The sequence below is a fragment of the Pieris napi genome, chromosome 21 (genome assembly GCF_905475465.1).
Source record: "Pieris napi chromosome 21, ilPieNapi1.2, whole genome shotgun sequence".
In the NCBI taxonomy this organism is placed as follows: domain Eukaryota; kingdom Metazoa; phylum Arthropoda; class Insecta; order Lepidoptera; family Pieridae; genus Pieris; species Pieris napi.
In genome coordinates, this window is record NC_062254.1 from 196,688 (window position 1) to 218,243 (window position 21,556).

At 32.9% G+C, this 21,556-nt stretch overlaps 1 protein-coding gene across 2 annotated transcripts in view; it reads left to right on the top strand.

Moving 5' to 3' along the window:
• Positions 1-297: 297 nt before the first annotated feature.
• LOC125060319 (lachesin-like) overlaps positions 298-21,556 on the top strand; it is a 51,647-nt gene continuing 30,388 nt past the window's right edge. The window contains exons 1-3 of one of the 2 annotated variants that reach the window (XM_047665171.1): positions 298-517; positions 13,114-13,232; positions 15,262-15,368. In XM_047665171.1, coding sequence (XP_047521127.1) covers positions 13,154-13,232; positions 15,262-15,368 — 186 coding nt within the window. In that variant the 5' untranslated portion in view covers positions 298-517; positions 13,114-13,153. The remainder of the gene's footprint in view (positions 518-13,113; positions 13,233-15,261; positions 15,369-21,556) is intronic. The other variant, XM_047665172.1, reaches the window with a different exon arrangement.

Below are 21,556 nucleotides of genomic sequence, written 5' to 3' on the forward strand. Positions count from 1 at the left end.
AGTGCAATTATGAACACCGCATATGAAAAAGTGGAGCCGTGAAATTCGGTATTGTGCGCTTCGGCTATTCACGGGATCCGGACGGTTCCATCACCTTTGACAAAAGGCGTAAAGGACGTTACCGCAAAATGTATCCAAAAATCGAGGTAATGGAGCGCGATGCAGCCCACTGCAAGGGTTGAACGACCGAACGCATGCGCGATGCCTTTTCAGGCTAAATTACCCAAAGACCTGTCTTAGTTCGCGCTCATTCTAACTGCGATCAAATTTCGATCTTACTATGTAACCGCCTGTATCCTTTGCCGCCATGTTCCACTGAGGCAGCCGGCCGGAGTCACAGTTCGCCGAGAGGCTTCGATCTCCGCGCGCGTGTCGTTTACACGAGCTTTTCCGCTTGCCTAAAACTTTCGAAACTTTTTCACGTCGTCATCAAAGCCAGTGTTCTTGTTGGTGATTCGTTAATGAGAAAACTTAATGGATTTTAAACTGTGCTTGTGGAATGTTAATATTGTTTGAGGTATGCATTTATGTAATCGATAGTATTTAGCTATATTTGGGAATTATGGTTTATGTGAAGGAGACATAAGAATTTATTTATAATTTACATGATATGCTCAGTTCTTTGTATTGTGCATATTAGGCCTTTCAAAAAAAATGTAAATAATCTATGAGTAGTTACAACGATAACGATACTTATTATTACTCGGCACATTTCGTTTTAAGTATATATTATTAAATATTACGAATAAATTGAAAAATTATTTATTGATTATACAGATACATAGATAGATAGAGCCAAGTTAGCGTGTGCTATGTATCTGTTACTACAAATTCATATTTTGGTATTATCTTTTTATATTTACTTCTAATAGCGGTAGTAAAATGTACTATATTGAAAAAGTTAAATATATAATTTAGAATTATATTACAGACGTCGAAGAACAATATAAATATGATTTAAAACGCTACGTGAAAAAAATATAAAGTGTGTATAAATTTATCTGTAAGCTATATAGCTACCAAGTTTCGATAAAATTTCTAAAACAGTGACAAAATGAGACGGATTTTAAAATGATTATAATATAAACAAAATACGCAGCAATTTATTGAGTTTCATTAGAATTATAAAACAATAAATAATAGGGCAATTGATGACGTTATAGCTGTTTTATTTCAAAACGAATATTTCTGTTAAACTTGGTCCGCGGAAATACGGAATATAACAACATAAGGAATCACCCTAAAACCCTATCTTACCTTAATACCTTGTAAAGCAGGATTAAAATATGTACCTATGTTGTTCCATTGCTGCATTATCTAACCTTTGAAACAAATATATTGTTGCTTACCCGTTGGTGCTCGATATCATTTATGATCTGTTGGGTTCAATCCGCTTCAGGCATTGTCTATATTGCTTAATGTGAAGCCTACTGGAATAGTTTTTATTCGATAATTGATTTTTTTGATATTTGTCAAGTGTACATTATGTACACACACGATGGGACGCATAAATTATTTTTTTTAAAGAAACGCTACATGCCAATATTTAAATAAATCTCAAGCTCGGAAAATAATTTTGCTATCTTCTAAACGAACAAAATGTTCAAGTATTAAGGAAGTCGATAAAATGTCGCATTTATAGTTTTTTTTATCACAAATTGGTACTTCGACTTCTGTTATTCGGTTTATCGTAATAGATATACATAGACACAGGGAAATCTGACATATATTTTAGTGTCAAATTATGGTAATATTCTTTATATTAGGCAACCAACAATATTATAAAATGATTTAAATACCCTTAACGCCAAATACGTCTGTTTACCACGTAATATATTTAACGTGGCAGGTACTCATGGATGTTATTCGCTCTGACAGACACACAATGGCGGCAGGTGAGTGCTGACACACCACACACAGCTAATGCATTTGAGCTGTCTCGATTTAATCGAAACACTTCATATTTGGGATATTATACAAATTGATAAAGTATTGCTTAATTGAGTAATCGCAATTCGCTACGCATGAACGATCTTCGCTGTCAGCGTTTGTTTATTTCTTTAAAGGTTGAAAAAATAGCAAAGTAAATATTATAAGTGAAAATTACATTTGTAGGTACTTCATATATAAATATGTTTATGTTTTCAGACTAAATAATTCACACAAAGTTTTATATTAAAAAAGAGATTGCTAGTTTATCATCGCATTCAAATCCAAAACTATTTTTTTTTAAATCAAATATATAACAATAGAAAATAAAACTTTCCGGTTCGACACATGAATCGTACATTTAAAGCTCAAAGCTAGAAAAAGCTTGACAAATCAGTTCCCTCGTGGCCGAAAGTGAATGGGTCGGCACAATACTGCCCGCTTCCCCGAGGTACCGACATTTGCTACAACTCCTAAGTTTAATCCTCAATTCGGAATTCGTCTGTCCGTTCATTTGCATGACTTCAAATATAAATATATGTACTAAATATTTATTGAGTATACAGTAATCTTGTGCTTATAATTTAGACTTTTTTAATTACTTTAGTAAGCCTATCGCTATGTTTGTTTGAACTTAACCTTTTTTTACAAATATTGCGTATATTGTGAAAAAAAAGGTTAAGTTAAAAACGAGTAGTTTGTGTTTAACTAAAATAATTGTATTTATTTGATGGTGACGCGTCAATAAAATTTACCACAAAGCCATACATATTTAACAACTAATAGAATACAATAAAAATGGAGCAAAAATCTTTTATACTCAAATCAGTTTAATAGGAAATTTTTACGTTCATTATTTTTACAATAACTTCCTATAACGAGTTTATTTTTGCTATTCCAATTATAGCTTTTAGCGTTGAGAAACTGATGAATATTTTTTCATGTTCAACTAAAAGAGGTAATATTAAATTTATCGTTGAGGAATTTAATATCATACACACGTGACAACACTGCGTCAGTGAGGGCATGGGGAGTGATTACATTCTTAGCGAAAAAGCCTTTTAGATTGTAATATTGTTTGTACATGTATGTTTAAACAAGTACTTGAAATTATTAAAATTTTAAATAAATTATTACAACTTACATTTCGACTACATCTTGGCTTGAAAAGTGGCGGTTCAGTAATTAATTGGAAGCATTCATAATTTTGAAGACCACGAGTGAACAGCATTCACTTCGATTCAAGTAGCATTTCATTCTTGTGGCACTTGACCGTATTTCCACATAAAATGCTTCTGTAATTGAGAAAAAAGCTTTGAAAACTTTCCTTATCCTCATTTACCAGCATCCTAACGACTCTAAACTCTTACAACTTACGTCTGACCTGGGAAAATTTACGCTCAACTAGCAATTTACTTGTCGGGAAATACAACATTACTTTTACAGTAACAAGAGTTAAATTGCAATGAATATATTAGGTAATATATAAAATATAAAATTTTCATAGGAATAGGAGCCCAGGACGCTTGTTTCGTAGTAATTTGTCTTCTCTATTCCGATTAATTCATCAATGTCATTCTGAATATCGCTGAAGATAATTAAAAAAATTGTAGACAAGTAATTAATTATATTATGAACAACTTATGGATTACTGTTTATATTAATGATTTTCACTATTAATGAATAAATTCATATGTGAAATCACTTTCATAATAATATTTCTGAACATGTCACGATAAAAACAAAATTTGGTTGTCTGTTAAATCGGATTACGGACAATAATTTTACGTGATAACGTCATAAGAAAACATTCAAGAAAAATTGCATACTTTTATTGATTGGATCGAGTTATTATCACTAATCGATAAATTACATAATATACTCGTTAATTCAAATATTTTTGAAGTTATACTTCTTTAGGCGCGTTGTGAAAAATTTATGAGAGTGAAATTTTACGATGCGCGCGCACCGTGACACAAAATTAACAGAATGAAGTTGCCCACGGAAGATGCTACGGCATAGGACATAATTTAAAAACAACATTCTAATAATAATATAATTTATGTTACACTTAATGTAAGAGATTAATAATAAATATTTATTTATTTAATTTTTCAAATATAAACTGAACTTTATTGACTATAATGACTCCTTTACCAGTCTTTGATTATTTAATTGTAATTAATTATTTGCATGCAATCAATAACGATTTTTAATAATGCCAAAGAAGAATAACTTCTTACGCGCGTACATAAGTACACGCACCCTTTTTTTACTTATCTTGTATTTTGCAGAAACCAAAATCTTTCATGGTTTGTTAGTCTATTTATGTCTCATATTGATTAAAAGTTAAAAATAATTCGGCCGCGCTGCTTTTAAGATTTGGCCTAAAATCACTTCCATTTATTACTTTGATATTTTTTATTTTTTATGAACAAGGAAGTATTAGTTTTGTTTCTCTGACATGTGTTGACGATTGTTGGTAAGTGATATGATGATTCTTAGGATTGATATTCGTACGCTTCAGATACTTGACCAACATTTCTCGATTAAAAGATATTGAACGTTAATATGAATTTAATAATATTTCAAATAAACCAAGAAAGATGCGGTTACGTAAACGAAACGGCGAAAGTATATACAGTATACACGTCTTACTTATGTTATTACTTCAATGTTTGAATATTTGAGTTACTCTAGCTCGGGTTTTAAGTACAAAGATAACATGGAAGTTTTATACTTTTGTTATATTATAAAAGCCATGTGTTTGGCAATACTCATGATAAAGGACTTTTTAATTTATGGAAAAATATTTAATAAGCCCGTTTATGTCCGCGTGCGGTAATACGATTGTTTATACTGTGTAGAAGTTATTATGCATATATGCTTTTATCTTAAAACACTCTATCTATTGGAGAAAACTACTTTTAAATCCATTCCGTAGTTAATTGGTATGGAGACAGCCGTGTGAACTGACTTTGTTTAATCTTATGTTCTAAAGAAATTCAGTATGAGAAGATTAGTACTAGAGGCAAGTGATATAACGCAGACAGTAATTATTATGTGACGAAATACCGTCGAGTTTAATCAAGGCCCAGTCTAATAACGCCAGAGGAGCGACCGTCCTAGAGAAGTGATTACGAGCTTACGCGACTACTATACAGGCGACTTACTCTAAGTAGCACTACGACACATAAGTGAGGTGCTCTGTATACGATATCTGACTTTTTCATTATAAGTATTTGCTCTATACTATTGTGCAATTAAATATCCACGTAATTTTCATTCAAGTTTAATGGTAATCAAAAGTCAGTTAATGAAAGTTATTCTAAAATGATGCGTTGCGGAAATTATTAATAATTAGTTTCATCCAAAACTGTTGAGATGTAATAAAGGAATTTCCCGGTATTGCGGGAAATATGAAATATAGCTGACGTGAGGTGGAAGCGGCGCCATTTTATATTTCAAACGGGACAGCGGACTGCCTCGAAATGAGCAATTATTTTTATTGGTCATGTTCACAATTGGTTTTGTTCGTGCTTGTCGTGGTAATGTCCAAACTGCAATGTTGTGTCACGGCAGTTTTATAATGTTAAATTAACTAGACAAGGATGAAGATGATACTAATAAATAATTAGGAGGCTAATACTAAGCCTTTCTTATCTTTTAAATTCAATGAATTCCTTTAATTAAATAATGATCGCTCCTCATCTACTTGTCTCCTGGTTTAAATAAGAATCATAATAGGTATTATTTTACGTGGTTTAATAATAATTACATAAAATGTAGGTTATCTTAAGAATTACAGGGAAATTATCATTTCGTTGAATTTTGTCTGCGCCCAATTCATACAGAATTGCTAATGTAATTTACAGAAATAAGATAAAAGCTAGATTATCCTATATTTTAACCATCATTATTGTTTTGAATGCTGCGATGCTACCCTTCGTAGATTAAATTTTATTTTAATTTAATGTTAAGAGACAATGTGTTGAATAAGGCGCTTAACTGTCAATTTAATGAATGTATTACTTATTTCTTAAATGGTTCATGAATTAAAAAGAATATTAAAGCTTAAATTTACTTGAATAATAAAAGTAAAATATAATGAAGCGTATCCTCGGAGCAAAGAAAACAGTATTTATATTGCTCATTTCCTCACAGAACAGGGACATTCAGACAATTTCACGAAACGGGCTCTGTAAAAAATTATCATCGCGCAAAATAAGAAGTAAATCGCAAGTAATTTTTCTTTACTTTTACACGCAGCGACAATAAAAGCTGACGGGTTGGGACAATCCTCCGTATATCATTCTTCCTCGCCTTCAAACTTTAAATGCTCATATAACGTGTACGACTATATGTTGAACATTTTATGGTATCGTTTGTTGAAACTTCTTCTTTATGTTTCAACTGAAGAAGGTGAAGTAAATCTGTATTTTATTTGTATTTTTCGCAAATTGTACACAGCAACAATGTGTATGTACGAGTCAAGGCCGTACATTTTTCTCACTTAGGCTTCCTAAGTTTTATAAGCGTGGCGATTACCCAATACGTCAGAGTTACACCCCGAGAGTATAGCCAGACGTAGGCATTCTCTTCGACTGTTACTTTGCATTCATTCGTTTCATAGCACATTTAATTGTTTCGCATATGTTGTACACGGGTGGTTAATTATAGAGTTAGATTTTATAATCTTCTATGTTTTAAAGACCCCGATGACCCAGGAAGCATACAGTGACAAATTTATTTTAGTATTGACAATTTAAGAAGCTTAATTAAACAAACGCCGAAACGCACAATTAAATCGTTTTAATAGTATTCGTGTTACAACATACACATTACACATATCGTAAAACCCCAATGCATGTGACGTTTACGAATACTTAATTAATAATATAGAACCAGCTTAATGTAATAAAATGAATTGATAAACCCATTCATTTGCACCTCTTTAAAATCAATTTACGCCTTAAAGGTTTAATGGTTACAAGACGTTAGTACCATGAATCCCCGAGTCACGGTCGTTATTACCCACCGATCGAACTCCTAATAGCATTATTTACAGAAAATCACGTCTTTATAAAATTTCAAAAGCTCTCCAGATATCGAGAGTGCTTCAGGTTTTCCAATGATTAAAGGTTGTATAGATTTTGATGTTGCATTGTACTGTTTTTTATTAGCTAACAGATTCTCTCTATATAATTAATTAGTTCAATCTTTAAATTATTTTATTATATATTTGGATAGTAGATGTATGTTGTGTGCTCGTTAAGTTTTGGTTATAGTAACAAATAACATTCGACAGAAAGCACGACATTAAACTTTATAATATGCTGACTCTGCAAATAGACAGAACACATTACGCGATGTATGAGTGGCAGATGACAGTTGACATAACCATCATCTAACAAATCCCAATAGTGAATTCACTTAATAATTCGCAGAACTCGATGTTGGAAACAGATAATGCCGATATTTTACATCAAGTTAGTTGCTAATGCTACATAATATAGTTGCAAAATTTGCACATTTTACGAAAACGAACGAATGATATGGGATTTAAAATCCACTATTAACCATCCCTTGCTGTCAAATTTTCCCATAGAAATGCCAGGTGCTAATTTGAAAGTTTGTGTTCATAAAACAGAGCATGTGAAGACGGAATTTTTTTATACGTAACATTTTTTAAACCCGATAGACAACGTTGGCCAGGAAAAAATAGTATATATTTCGATCAATATAATTTATACTAAATATTGGTAATCGATCCTTCGTAGGTTTCAGAACTGATTTGATATTCTTTAGCCAAAGATAAACATCCGATATCACACAAAGGTATTATCAATAAACATTGTGGATTCAGCCCGCGGTCCCGGAGCCATTTTGTGCGACAAATCTAATTCTCGCGACTGCGGACCGAGAGCGGTAAAAATTACTGTACAAATATTTGGACAAATCTCTTTTTATGCGAATAGTGTACTTACAATATTCTAGAACAATAACATTTATTTAGGATTTATCTATTTATTTTAATAAAACTTGATAATCTATCAACTTGTTGATAGAATTAGTATTAAGAAACGCACTCTTATTGGCGCATTAAACAGACACTCTGTTTAATAACTTTTTTTAGTTGAAAGTAGAAATAAAATATGTCTAAAATTTGCCACTAAACCAATCTTAATCACTTGTATAGAGAGATATTATATTTAAACGGTTTTATTTAGCTCACCCCGTTTGTTTTATTCTTGGGTCAAATTTAGTAATTCAAATTTCACCCTCTTCCTGTCAACCGATTAATCTGAAATTTTGTATACACTTTGGATTTTGGTGACAATACAATAAACTAAATAAATAAAATAAAAATAACTAAATATTATATAATATATAAATATATTATATATATATATATATATATAACATTATATTAAAAACTGTATCTATTTTATTAATTAAATATATATTATATTTATATTATAGAATTGATTTATTTATATAAACTAACGGGCAAGGAACCTTGCAATAATGAAGCACTAAATGAATTAAACAGAATGCGAAATAAAAACTAAAAACTAGAAAATAAAAATAGGTAAAAAAACTTTTTAAGTTAAACGGTTTTATGTTACATTGCAATGTTTAAGATAAATGTACTAAAAACCAAAAAATAATAAAATAGATACAGTCGTGGGAATTATAAACATATGCATAGACTAGACTAAAATAAAACCGTAGGGCACGTCAATTGTCTACAATCGTTGATTAAAATGTTTGTTTTGTAATGTTACACTATAATTAGGCAGTTGTTCAACCGACAACGATGGACGTGTGATAAGTAGGGCTAGAATGTGGAAACAAGCTAGCAAACTCGATTATAAGCGAGTTTTAGGGTTTCATAGTGGTGAGCGAGTAGTACTTTTATCATATGTTTTGTCAATTAAAGACAAACTACGAGCAGTGAACCGATTCCTCGCCAGCCAGCAGTGTGAATGTCCAACGATAAACTAGTTGAAACATCTCTTTTATTTACATGGAGTGTATAACTATTGGAATTTCCATGAGCAAGAAAATAGTAAGTAATTTCCTGACCGTCTGCGGGCCAACTGCCTATTTTAACGACGAATTAAACGATTCTTCTATCGCACATTAAGTCGATAATTTGTAGACAATTGACGTGCCCCACGGTTTTATTTTAGTCTAGTCTATGCATATGTTTATAATTCCCACGACTGTATCTATTTTATTATTTTTTGGTTTTTAGTACATTTATCTTAAACATTGCAATGTAACATAAAACCGTTTAACTTAAAAAGTTTTTTTACCTATTTTTATTTATAATTGCAGCTACAAATTATATGATATTGAATATTGTATGTATAGTGTACACTGTACATACTCCAGTCAAATTACGAAATAAATAAACATGAGCGAACACAGTTTGGGGATTTTGGGGATCGATAGGGGGGTGTATTCTGAGCATAAATTCCAATTTGAGGGGTTGTACTGAGGTCAGCTCAAGGTCATTTCGATGGAAACGCGTTTAATTCGATATCTCGAGAATGGTTAGTGTTAGGCGAAAAATTGTAGAGACCTTTTCTTTTCCTAACTAAATTTACTAACTTTTTTATCTGAAACTTTTTTTTATAACATTAATATTTTTCAAGTTATTACTCCCGCAAGGCAGAAATTTTACTTTTTTTTCAATTTTTCGTCGTTTTCTCCCCAACCATTTAATTTTATTAAATTTTACCGATCATCGAAGTGAAGATCTTTTAATTATGAACAATTTTGTTCTTAAACTTTTTTCCGTAATGCCAATACCTTCGGAGTTATAGATTACTTTACCGAGCGAAATCCGCGCCACTGTCGCAATATAAAAAGGTCAATCGATTAAGCTATTTAAAAATTAGGTATTTAATATGGGTAAATCCTTGGGTTAATTCTTGGGTTAATTTGGGTAAGAAGTAAATTAAAAATTAAAACTGTTTCACACATTTATTGATAGAAAAATAGGTTATAAAATTCGGAATATTAAGCACCCGAGGTCGATGGAAGTGATTCGTGAATATTCGTGGTCCTGACGGTATCGGGGCATACGTCGTCCTAAATTATCCGGATCTGGTTTCAATGACATCGCTATCGGCTAATAATTACTGATTAATTATCATTATTAATCATATATTAAGATTAATAATTTACTGAGATCGATTGCGTGCAAATACAAAACCAAATGCGGCAAAGCGTGCGAATGCAGAAAGGCCGGCCTCTTTTGCTCAGTGATTTGCACCAATTGCCAAGAGAACTATTGTTCGAATGTCGCGAACGTTATCGACGATGATGATCTTGACGCAATGGACGAGGATGACGTATGCCCCGATACCGTCAGGACCACGAATATTTACGAATCACTTCCATCGACCTCGGGTGCTTAATATTCCGAATTTTATAACCTATTTTTCTATCAATAAATGTGTGAAACAGTTTTAATTTTTAATTTACTTCTTACCCAAATTAACCCAAGAATTAACCCAAGGATTTACCCATATTAAATACCTAATTTTTAAATAGCTTAATCGATTGACCTTTTTATATTGCGACAGTGGCGCGGATTTCGCTCGGTAAAGTAATCTATAACTCCGAAGGTATTGGCATTACGGAAAAAAGTTTACGAACAAAATTGTTCATAATTAAAAGATCTTCACTTCGATGATCGGTAAAATTTAATAAAATTAAATGGTTGGGGAGAAAACGACGAAAAATTGAAAAAAAAGTAAAATTTCTGCCTTGCGGGAGTAATAACTTGAAAAATATTAATGTTATAAAAAAAAGTTTCAGATAAAAAAGTTAGTAAATTTAGTTAGGAAAAGAAAAGGTCTTTACAATTTTTCGCCTAACACTAACCATTCTCGAGATATCGAATTAAACGCGTTTCCATCGAAATGACCTTGAGCTGACCTCAGTACAACCCCTCAAATTGGAATTTATGCTCAGAATACACCCCCCTATCGATCCTCAAAATCCCCAAACTGTGTTCGCTCATGTTTATTTAACCCGTTTTTAGCCATAATTTGACTGGACTAACAGGCATGTGTTTGAAATGGCGCAACAGTTCGCCGTCTGATTAAGATATTACATATTGTAATGCTCTCGCTGATATGAGTTATTGTATTTAATCCTAGAAACCATGTTATTGCATGACAGAGAATTGATCAAATTAATCGCTATAATGCGCAAATGACATCTATTTAATACGTTAGTATCTCACTACACTCATACTTGTTTTTTATGTAATAGAAGGCAAACCGGCAGGAGGGTCACCTGATGTTAAGTGATACCGCCGCCCATGGACACTCACATTGCCAGAAGGCTCGCAAGTGCGTTGTCGGCCTTACAAGAATTGGTTGGACTATTTTCTTGAAGGACTCTAAGTCGAATTAGTTCGGAAATAGCGGTGGCCCGGAGTGAAGTACCGTCTAGCCTTGCTAAGCACACCAAGCTTTTTGGAGGCTAATTTAGCCTTCCCTTCAAAATGACGCGAAATTGAACGTCATTCGATATGTCAAAGCCCAGTATTCCGATGCTAGCTGAGGCTTTAAGGAGAGTGTCTTCAAAGAAAGAAGTAGCGAAAAAGGGAGTTTTTTTCATTCGTTGGAAAATAAACATATTTGCGTAAAGAGAAGAATATAAACTACAATTATTATATAGAAAATTCTTATTGTTTGGTAATAGGCGAAAATAAATCGTAATGTTTTGCCTGAGTTCCGACCGCAATGAGCCCACACAAAGGCTCCTAAGTAGCCTTAAACGTTTGATCTCAACGACGGACCGGAGACAGACATCACTGGCGCAAGTCATAGGTTGCTGTTTTTGTTATGAGAGAGTGAAACTTTAAACTAATAAAAGCTTAAAAAAATATTTTAACTATGAACGAAACTCCACAGCTTTCTCGTTAAGCTATATCAAAATTTATAAAAAATATCTGAATTTACATCTGTGAGCTATGTCATTTATACATTAAACAAAAAAATATGCATTTATTCCTTTGTCCTTATTACACGAAGACGATAAAAATCAATAATTCATTTGTGATCGCTGAATATTATGACTTGTTCTTTTCGGAAGTCAACCCTCGCTCCGTGCTCAGAAATTTGATTTATACGAAGATCAAATTCAATTGTGTCAAACGAAAATTGACTAAAAATTCAACTGTCGGCTGAGGCGTTATAACGACAGATATCTCCTCATCGCGTTATACAAATGTGTCAAATGTCACTGTCGCGTGTGACGGGACAATTTTATTTTAAGCTCTTATCCGTTGCGAATTCTCCATATTATTAAATTTACCACATGACTCTAGAATAGAAGACTAGTTCAAAATTGATAGATATATAATATTATAGTTTTTACGTTCAAACTTATAATAACTACACGTCGTAAAGAAAAATAAATTATTGTAAAAGTTTATTATAGATTTCCAATTTCTAGATTGACAATTTAAATCTAATTATGGGTCAATTTACTGTCGATTTGCTGAGCGATCCTTTATAAAGGTAGCACAAAGAATTTTTCTATAAAGACTGTCCATAGAGTTACGTCACTTTATACGTTTTTTATTACTACAAAATGGAGATTAAATTTCACTAGTAAGAATAATATTGAAAAAAACTGTATTGAGAGGTCGCGTATTTTTTAATAGTCAACTATCCCGATAAAACTTTTACACTCTAATGCAGTTTATCTTTAAAATGAGGCTAGAAATAGGATTTGTGTCCCAAGTATGAATACAATATAACAAACCTTTGTTTTTAATTTGTTTTATTATTATTCATTACTAAAGATGTCATGTGTGGAACATGGTGTAATGGTTGCAGCTCCTTACAAACGTTCTGTAAAACATAACACTTGGCGATTAAAAAGAGTGGCGGAGAGTTTATTGCCAGTTCTTGCGTTCTACGCCCTTGATTTGAGAACTGGCAGTAAATGTAAAATTAGAAGCATTTAATGTATATTTCTTTCTTTGACGTTCATAAGTGTACATTGTGTTACCTACATGAATAAATGATTTTTGACTTTTGACTAATACATAAAAATCAATCTGAATGTACCACTTTCCTTGCAAATAAACGATTAATTACTATAATTATTATAAACTTAGTACAAAAAGGAACTGATTATTTTTTACAGCGATGCGGTGGTGGCGGTGAGCAGTGATCGGGCATGCAGGATGAGCACGGGCGGGAGACGCGCGCCCGGTCGGACTGTTGTCATCGCACTCATACAGATCATCACTATTATATGCCAAGGTATATAATAATAATAATAAAAGCCCTTATTGTTGTAATAACTTATATTACATAAAAATAAATAAATATCTTTATCTTCTCTCATAATCCGTCCTGTTTATTTCCATTTCAATCTTTTACTAGAAGTAACAGCATTTCTAAACTTTGTCATGTCCTTTATTTCTTCTAGTTTTACTCTATCTTTCAATCTCAGAGCTAGAACACTCCTTTCGATACTATTCTGACATACTCTTAGTTTGTTTTCTAGTTTATCAGTGAGTGACCAGGTTTGACATGCGTATATCAGGCACGGTAATATACAGGCATCAATTTCTCTTATAAAACACTTACTGTATCATCTGCTGGTTATTACTAAAGTACAGTTGATCGCCAAATAACTATAAGGACATTTAATATGCTGCGCACCTTTTATAGCCGAGAAGGGCAGTTCAATTAAACTTCGCAGATAATACTTGCTGAGCTTTTTATTTCTAAATAAACGTAATCACGTAATCTAGTGTTGGTGTAACTAGATTTTGTGTGAACTCAAAGATAAACCGTTAACAGGTTAACTAACTTTCAGTTACAAATTACTAACTTTTCAAATAAAACCAAGTCAAAGGGAGCAGTCTAATGAAGACAATATTTTGAAGGGTGGTAACTTCAGTAATTAAATCTCGCTCATATCTCGCAGCGTGTCTTTGAACAACTTCGTCTATATTAGGTGCGGTGTCAATCAATTCTAGTTACACGTTAATAGTTGAGACTTTGGAATTTTGTGGTTTGTGGCTTACGTCTAATCTAAGGTTTCTAAGTTGTATATTAAGCTATGATTCTAGACTTGAGTCAAGATTGTATTCTAAAAAGAGATTAGCTAAAAAAATATAATTTCACCCGCGTGTCTTACTCCGCCCGCTTTAGTGACAAATGCAGTCGAGTTTAGGGTCTAGTCGCTCAGGCATTTTGTACGATGCGTAGTATACATATACAATACAAATAGATAAAATAATAGAGCTGTATTTTTTTGAATTTGTCGGAGCCCAACAGGGCCTATATTAATCTATAGCACTATTAAGTACCAACAAAATGCTTAGCGTGCTTATGTAGATAGGAAATCAAAATAATTTTGGAAGCATTGTGTTTAACGTATTGTTTATATTATGTATTAGTTTATGATTAGTGTCAATTGTCATATATGTATTATAGTGAAAAATCGTAAAATACCTTAAAAATAAACTAATATTTAATAATTTCCTCTTAAAGAAAATAATGATATTATTATAAATCTTCACAGGAGAAACCAGAAAAAAACAGGATGTGAATGCAAATTAGCTGGACGTTATAAAAGAAACACAATTTTGAAGTTAATTGAATTCGATTTGTATCATATTAATAAGCGCTAAGTTGCTAATACTGATATCCGGTTTTATTTAAGTAAGTGTAATACCAGCAGCTATAGCTAGCCAGCTTCATCATCGGACATCGAGGCAAATATCGTAATTCCATGAACGTCATTCGATATGTCAACGCCCAGTATTCCGATGCTATCTGAGGCTTTAAGGAGAGCGTCTTTGAAGAGAGGAGTAGCGACAAAGGGTGTTTTTTTCCCGCCGCCGAATTTTGGGATAAGGCAAAGATGGCGAAGCTGATGTGGCGATCATCGATAACCAGAGGCTTTCGTTAAATAGAATATCAAGTCTCTTTTTAGAAAACAATCTTAACTCAAATCTCGTAATGAACCTAGTATGAATGCTTAAATACGTCTTAGAATACACATTTCTTAAATCGCCACGGTTACACGGAGTTACGCCGCGAGAGAAACCCACACGCGCTCTATTCAGCATTAATTAGCATAGCATTAATAACAATTAATTATATATACAACATATGTTTTGTGATACAATAAATAGTGACAATTACATTTTTACATTATTAAAAGCATGCCGTTGACCCAGGATACACACAAACGAATTCGCGGGAAAGTCTAGCTTGAACTCGTGCTCTTCTAAATACTAAATTAATCACTTTAAGTTATGCAATACTGTTTCAGTTCTCACGGAGGAACCTCGTTTCTCGGAGCCCATCCCGAATGTGACGGTTGCGCTCGGTCGTGATGCGAACTTACCCTGCGTAGTAGAACATCTTGGCAATTATAAGGTAACATGAGGATTATTAAACAAAACAGCTTCTAATGAACATAATGGACAATTGTTACATGGCATGCCATCATCTATTACAATAATTTTAACTTAATCAATATTATACTTTAACTATTTGTTAAACCTAAGTGTAGTATAGTTTATTGCAATATAATTTGTACTGCCCATATATTTTATTTTGAATGTCCTGGGAGGGAAATAGCTTGGAACGTATTATAAAACTTATATTCATAAGGTCTCATTCAAATTCAAATTGCGGGATCTCATAAATATAAGGAAAAAATCCATTGAACGAGTGGTTTATTGAAACCAATAAATAGCACTTACTAACCCGCAATATACATTCACTATTGAAATTGCGTCGTTATTCAGATCACACCTAACTTATTGCAGATTATAAGAATTCTGTTTTATTTCTCCACACGACGAAGATTAACTTATTATTTCTTTTAACAATTGTCGCTTTATACATTATACAATTATAACGAAACATATTTATTATTAATTAACTGTAATTAAAATTATTATATATTGCATCTATAAGGCAAATAAAAGACGGTAAATCAATTCAAAGGGTAAATATTGATGTTTTAAATGTCTGTAGACTATATTTATTTCCAAAATAAATAATTTTTATTGTATTTATTCATACTTCGTTGCAAGAAAACAGTACAATTAAAATATATGTAGACAGTGAAAAAGGAGACATGAATAACGATAATTTTAGTTAGTTCAGTTAGTACGGTAATTAGGGATACGATGTGGACAGGTATTGCTTGTACAGCAGAGATTTAAAGTTAGAGAAGGAGCTAAGCGGATAGGGACGAGAATTAAATAACATAGCCTCACTGCGGAGACCCTAAAAGATTCGCCAATAAAGGAAGAGTTGGCTCCCTAACGTAGATATTATTAGCATGGTTACTTTTTAAGGTTAAATATCTGAATCATGAGATGTCTCACTTATTACAGTTTAACTAACAATAAACATATTAGAGAATTGCTTACCCACGAGATACTGGATGAGGTACCCGGCGAAAAAAATATTGCTCAAGCACGGAAAGCACATGTACTGGACCTCCTCCTCCCGTCATGCTTCAAAAAAATTAAAGGAACTGCAATGGCAGGATTTTATCTAGTGACAAATATCTAAAACTTATAATTTAAAAATAAATTGAATATAAGGGTTGAATAATTATTAGCGTTTATCGCGTTCGTGTGTGCTCTACCTAAATCTTTATTACGCTAATTGAATATACTCTGCAATGGGCTCGGATGAGCAGTTATAATACTTCTTGAGACATTACTTGAGAGTGTAACTTTGCTACTGTTTTAGACAAGTGTGGTTTGAGAATTTGGTTTCTGGAATTACCAAAAATAAGATCGTTTAGTTTAAATGGTTCTATACCAACACGTCTCTCATCTATACCAATAATATATATATATATACCATAAATAAATATATAAATGGTTCTATACCAAGCTACAGCTTGGCGCAAGTAAAGCAACAATTAATGATAATGAAAACAAATTAAGGTTCTATTTCCCTATTGATCACCAGTCGAGGTGTTAATGTTGCAGCAATGAAAAAGCAGCAGTCCATAAAGTGATACGAGACTCGAAGGTCCTAAGTTTTATATTTAATCGTTCGCAATAAATTGTATAGTTGAGTGAAGATTTCCCAGAGGGAGACTCGTCGAGCAGCGATCATCTACTCCAGATGTGCCTCCTTATGCACTTTAGACAGACAGACCGACGACACTTATGTTTTTATTAATAAATTTCCATGTTCCTTGCGTTGGGTGTGATTTATTTAGGAGAGAAAAATATATAAACATATACTTGACCTGACACTACCAGCATTAAACTTTAACCATTTGAGTCTAAGATGTGCCGACTGCCTTACTATCACTGTCACGCTCTTAATGAGGTTTAAGTTTCTATTTAGTTTAAATTTCTTTTTGCTGATGTGTGTGTGTAAAATTTGTGAAGTCATATTTTTTTGTTTATTTTAAGTATACATGTTATTTTAGGACTTAGAAATAAATAAGTATGTTGTTCCTCTTCGAGTCGTGATTACGGTACTGTGCAATTATAATTATTTATTTATGCAGTAATTTTTTTCTTTGATGTTAATTCGAGTTTTTTCTTTGATATTAATTCAATCTATTCTACCAGAATCAGATTAACACGCCTATATAGTCTGTCTCACTCTAACGCGTACCGGCTGAACCGGCCGCGCTTACGCTACGTCACCGATCTCGTCAGAGAGATGTGAATATGCAGTATACATTCTGTCCCACTCTAACGCGTATTGGCCGTACCTATATAACGTCATCGTGTGTTAGGTTTTTATTTTCGTTACGGAATTTCCTGATTCGGTCGCCACGCTCAATACCCGCGATAATATCCATGCAATAGCTTAAAAATTTTGATTTAATACGCATTACACAAAGCAATTCGTCATTGTAATAATTTTGTAATTCATCACTAAACTGCTTTAACAACCCCAAAATACCCGATTCATATTTAAAATGGGAGCGCAATAAATTTATGTTATTCAAGAATTGTGATATTATTTCTTAGTGGCCAACCGTAAATACCTAAAGTGAATAGTAATTACAATGGTGCATATTGTTAAAAAATGGCGAATAAATCAGTGCTGTATTGTCGGTAGATTTCCCTCGGGTTTGACGGGGTACTGAAGCATCTACATGTTCACTACGTACTGCTTTATTGTTTTATTCATAGCCGAAACTCGTCGGCTTTTGGTAAATCTACGATAATTATTTAGAAGTTTGACTACGCTTGTAAGCTCCTGGGTATTGGCAAGCTGTATCCTCGTATCTACCCTTCCCTGGGCGTGCATGTCAAAATTAAACTAAGAATCGTCACACGTTTTGGCTTTTGTAAACAACAGATATTCAACCGCATTATAAATGTTTTCGAATTAACAGTAACTAAATAATTATGTAAATTTATTTTAAAATTATAATGATTATCATGACAATTGACCTAAAATGGAGGCTTGAAATGAGTCCCGTGGAATATTTGATTTCAACCCAAAGCTATTTTGCAATCTGACTGTAAAGCGTACGTCAGTTGTTCAAAACTCGATCGAACTTGCAAATAAATTCCACGTCTGGGTATCTAAACGTTACGGCGGTGTATTTAATGCTGAAACAATTCCATGTGAACCTGGACGTAGCAATGCAGCCAATTAAATTATTCATGAGCGTCGGACGTTGTCGTTTAGATAATAATTACAGATTTCCGCTTATCCGTTTATAATTTAGCTTTACCCTATTTGAGCACTCACAAATATTTGACTATTTATCAGAGTTAAATATGGTGCTTATTATCTGTTAATATAATGGGCTCAATATAAAAGTCTAAATATTCCTTAAATGAATAGGCAAAAACCTAAACGGATCTTCAACAAATATAAGAGGTTCTTCAAGATAATTAATTAAATTTAGGCTATTTTTCCGTAATTTATCAATTTTTAAAACGTAAATCTAATTCAAACACCGAGATGACTTAAATAAATGAATAGCAGAATAATTCATTGTATAAATATTCTGGTTGGATCCGAGACAAAAGGTGTCAAATTGACGCTTATTCTTCGCTTTAATTGTTCTTTATAACAAGGCACAATTAAATGTATTGAAACGCTGCTATTGTACTTCACACCACATACTGTTCCAGTCCCCATTCGGACACGAATTTGACCCATTTGTGCGTCGCATCCCGTTAGGATTGTGGGTGTATGCACTATATGGTTTTTCGGATTATATTGATTTCATCCAACTTCTTTTTACGTTTTACTGTATCTTCTTCGATCACCGTAGTCAGTAGACCAGATACTGTCCGCTGGTTTTATATTAAAATGTCTGCAAGTCTATAAAAATAAGAAAAAAAGCAGTGGCGCTATATCCTTTTTAGATATGGGCCTCAGATTTATGTATCTGTTTCGTAATCATTTGTCAATCTAATGCATTAGTAAGCATCAGGTGATCAGTCTCCTGTGTCTGACACACACAACGAACCTACTACCTCAGGGATGTGAGTCGCACGCTGAAGCCACTAGGCAAACACTGCTCAAGGCTGCTATTACTAACATTAATATGATTTGTACTAAATTATTTATCTAACTCTAGCCTCTTTATTTTTGAGTTGTAATTGATTAGAGCGAAACTGCCAAAACCGCAAAGCAGAGCAGGGTGATAAGTTGTCAGAGGAATAAACAGGGTGTCAAATTTCACCCCTTCACTAATTAAACCGGGAGGGAGGGCCTAATTCACGCGAATGGGGCGATACACGTTTGTTCGCGACCATCCTAACTGTGTACGTTAGCTAAATAGACTACTGTAATTGATAATTGCTTGTTTACTCACCGTTATATGTCAGCACATAATATTCATAGGCTATATTTTGTAATTCCTCAATACGTGCTTGTGTGCAGCTATGCAATTTTTGTATACAGCGGATAAATTTGTTTGTCCTAAATATACTGATATTAAGTACAAACAAATTGTATATAATTAGGAAAGGATTTAAAATTAATGCAGAGAAAGTGTTTATCTATTGTATTGTGAGTGGCCACCCGGTATTGGCCCTATTGGATTGACGTGGTTTGAAGTTAATTTCCTGTCTCAAGAAACGCAGCGCCCTCTGCCCCACCTAGGGGATATAGGAAAATAAGTCATCGTACCTATTGAATACTCCAAACGTTAAGTTAAATTTCTTTCTGTTGAATGATCACGAAATAGATGAATTAAAATAGATGAAATAAAAAATTCAGTAGAATTTCACGGACGGATATACTGTAACGGGCCGTACATAATCATTGAAGCCAGACAGCTGGAAAATATCGGAGCCTCGGCGAGGATTATTTATCTGTTGCTACTGAATAAAATCTGATCATATGAAACACGCACGTTCTTATCGTTTTATAAAATTGAACTGATTTGATTGGATGTCTTATTACAATATAATTAATTATTATTGATTTTAATGTAACAGACGAATCCTTAGGCTTTTTTTTAAACTTAATACTTAATCTATAAACACACATATTTACATACACACATAAGTTAAATTATGGTGTTAATTTATTTGAAACTAGCGGACCTAACAGACGTTATCCTGTGCACACATCTTTAATACAAAATTTCAAACTTAAAAAACAAACAAAAAACATCTAACTGTAAATAATCTGAACTATTCTCGAATCCATTTAAACACTCATCAATATCGGTCCACCCATTTATTGCATTATGGCTTTGTCGGGAAAGATTCAATAGTCTTCGTCGTGGTATTGTTAAAGATAAAATCGGCACGGTAAGCTAATAGAAACTCAAAATAAACACATCAACCGATAACCTTCGAAACTTCTTATTGTCATCAATCACACTTAACCATAGATAACATTACGTTTAGTTGTTGTTGCGTTTTGTTACAACATTCTGAACAAATGAACGGCTATGACTGATAAATTTTTCGTTTTCTGTTTGTTGCGTATTATTATAGGTACCACATTTTAAACTAACACGACTTTCGTTTCGTTTTTTTGTGTGTTTTGTTCTAACATGACTTTCTTTTATTAGATATAATATTAAATACCTAATTGAGGCTATGAAGTGTACGTTGGGTGTACGTTAAGAAAATAAACTAAATATAAAATGAAGTGTCTTGTTGTTAAAATGTCCTAATACTTCAAGTTTATTGAATAAAAAAGTTTCGTACGACAAAGTTTAGAGACTCCCTTAAACAAATATTGCACTGACGGAATTAACTTATTCATGAATATACCACGGCACTAATAATTTGTTTTATTTTATGAGACCTATTACCTAGAAACTGGCGTCTCGTAAATACTTGAGCCACTCGGAATTTTAAAGTAATTGAAAGGGTTGATTTTACGGCGGATTTTCACGATGATATGCGTCTTCTGGGGCTCGTACCAGGCTTAATTACGTTTTTACTTAACTCTCGCGGTTTAATTATACTCTGGCATTGAAAATTAGATCGCTGCGTACTATTTTTTATAGTTCAGAAAACGATTGTTTTTTTAATAATACATACTAAATGTGAAATTACTTGTTATATACATTGCATACAGACATTTCTTCAACGTTGTATACCGATGATATCAAATTATATGTTTTGTTTGTCTGTCTTCATAGT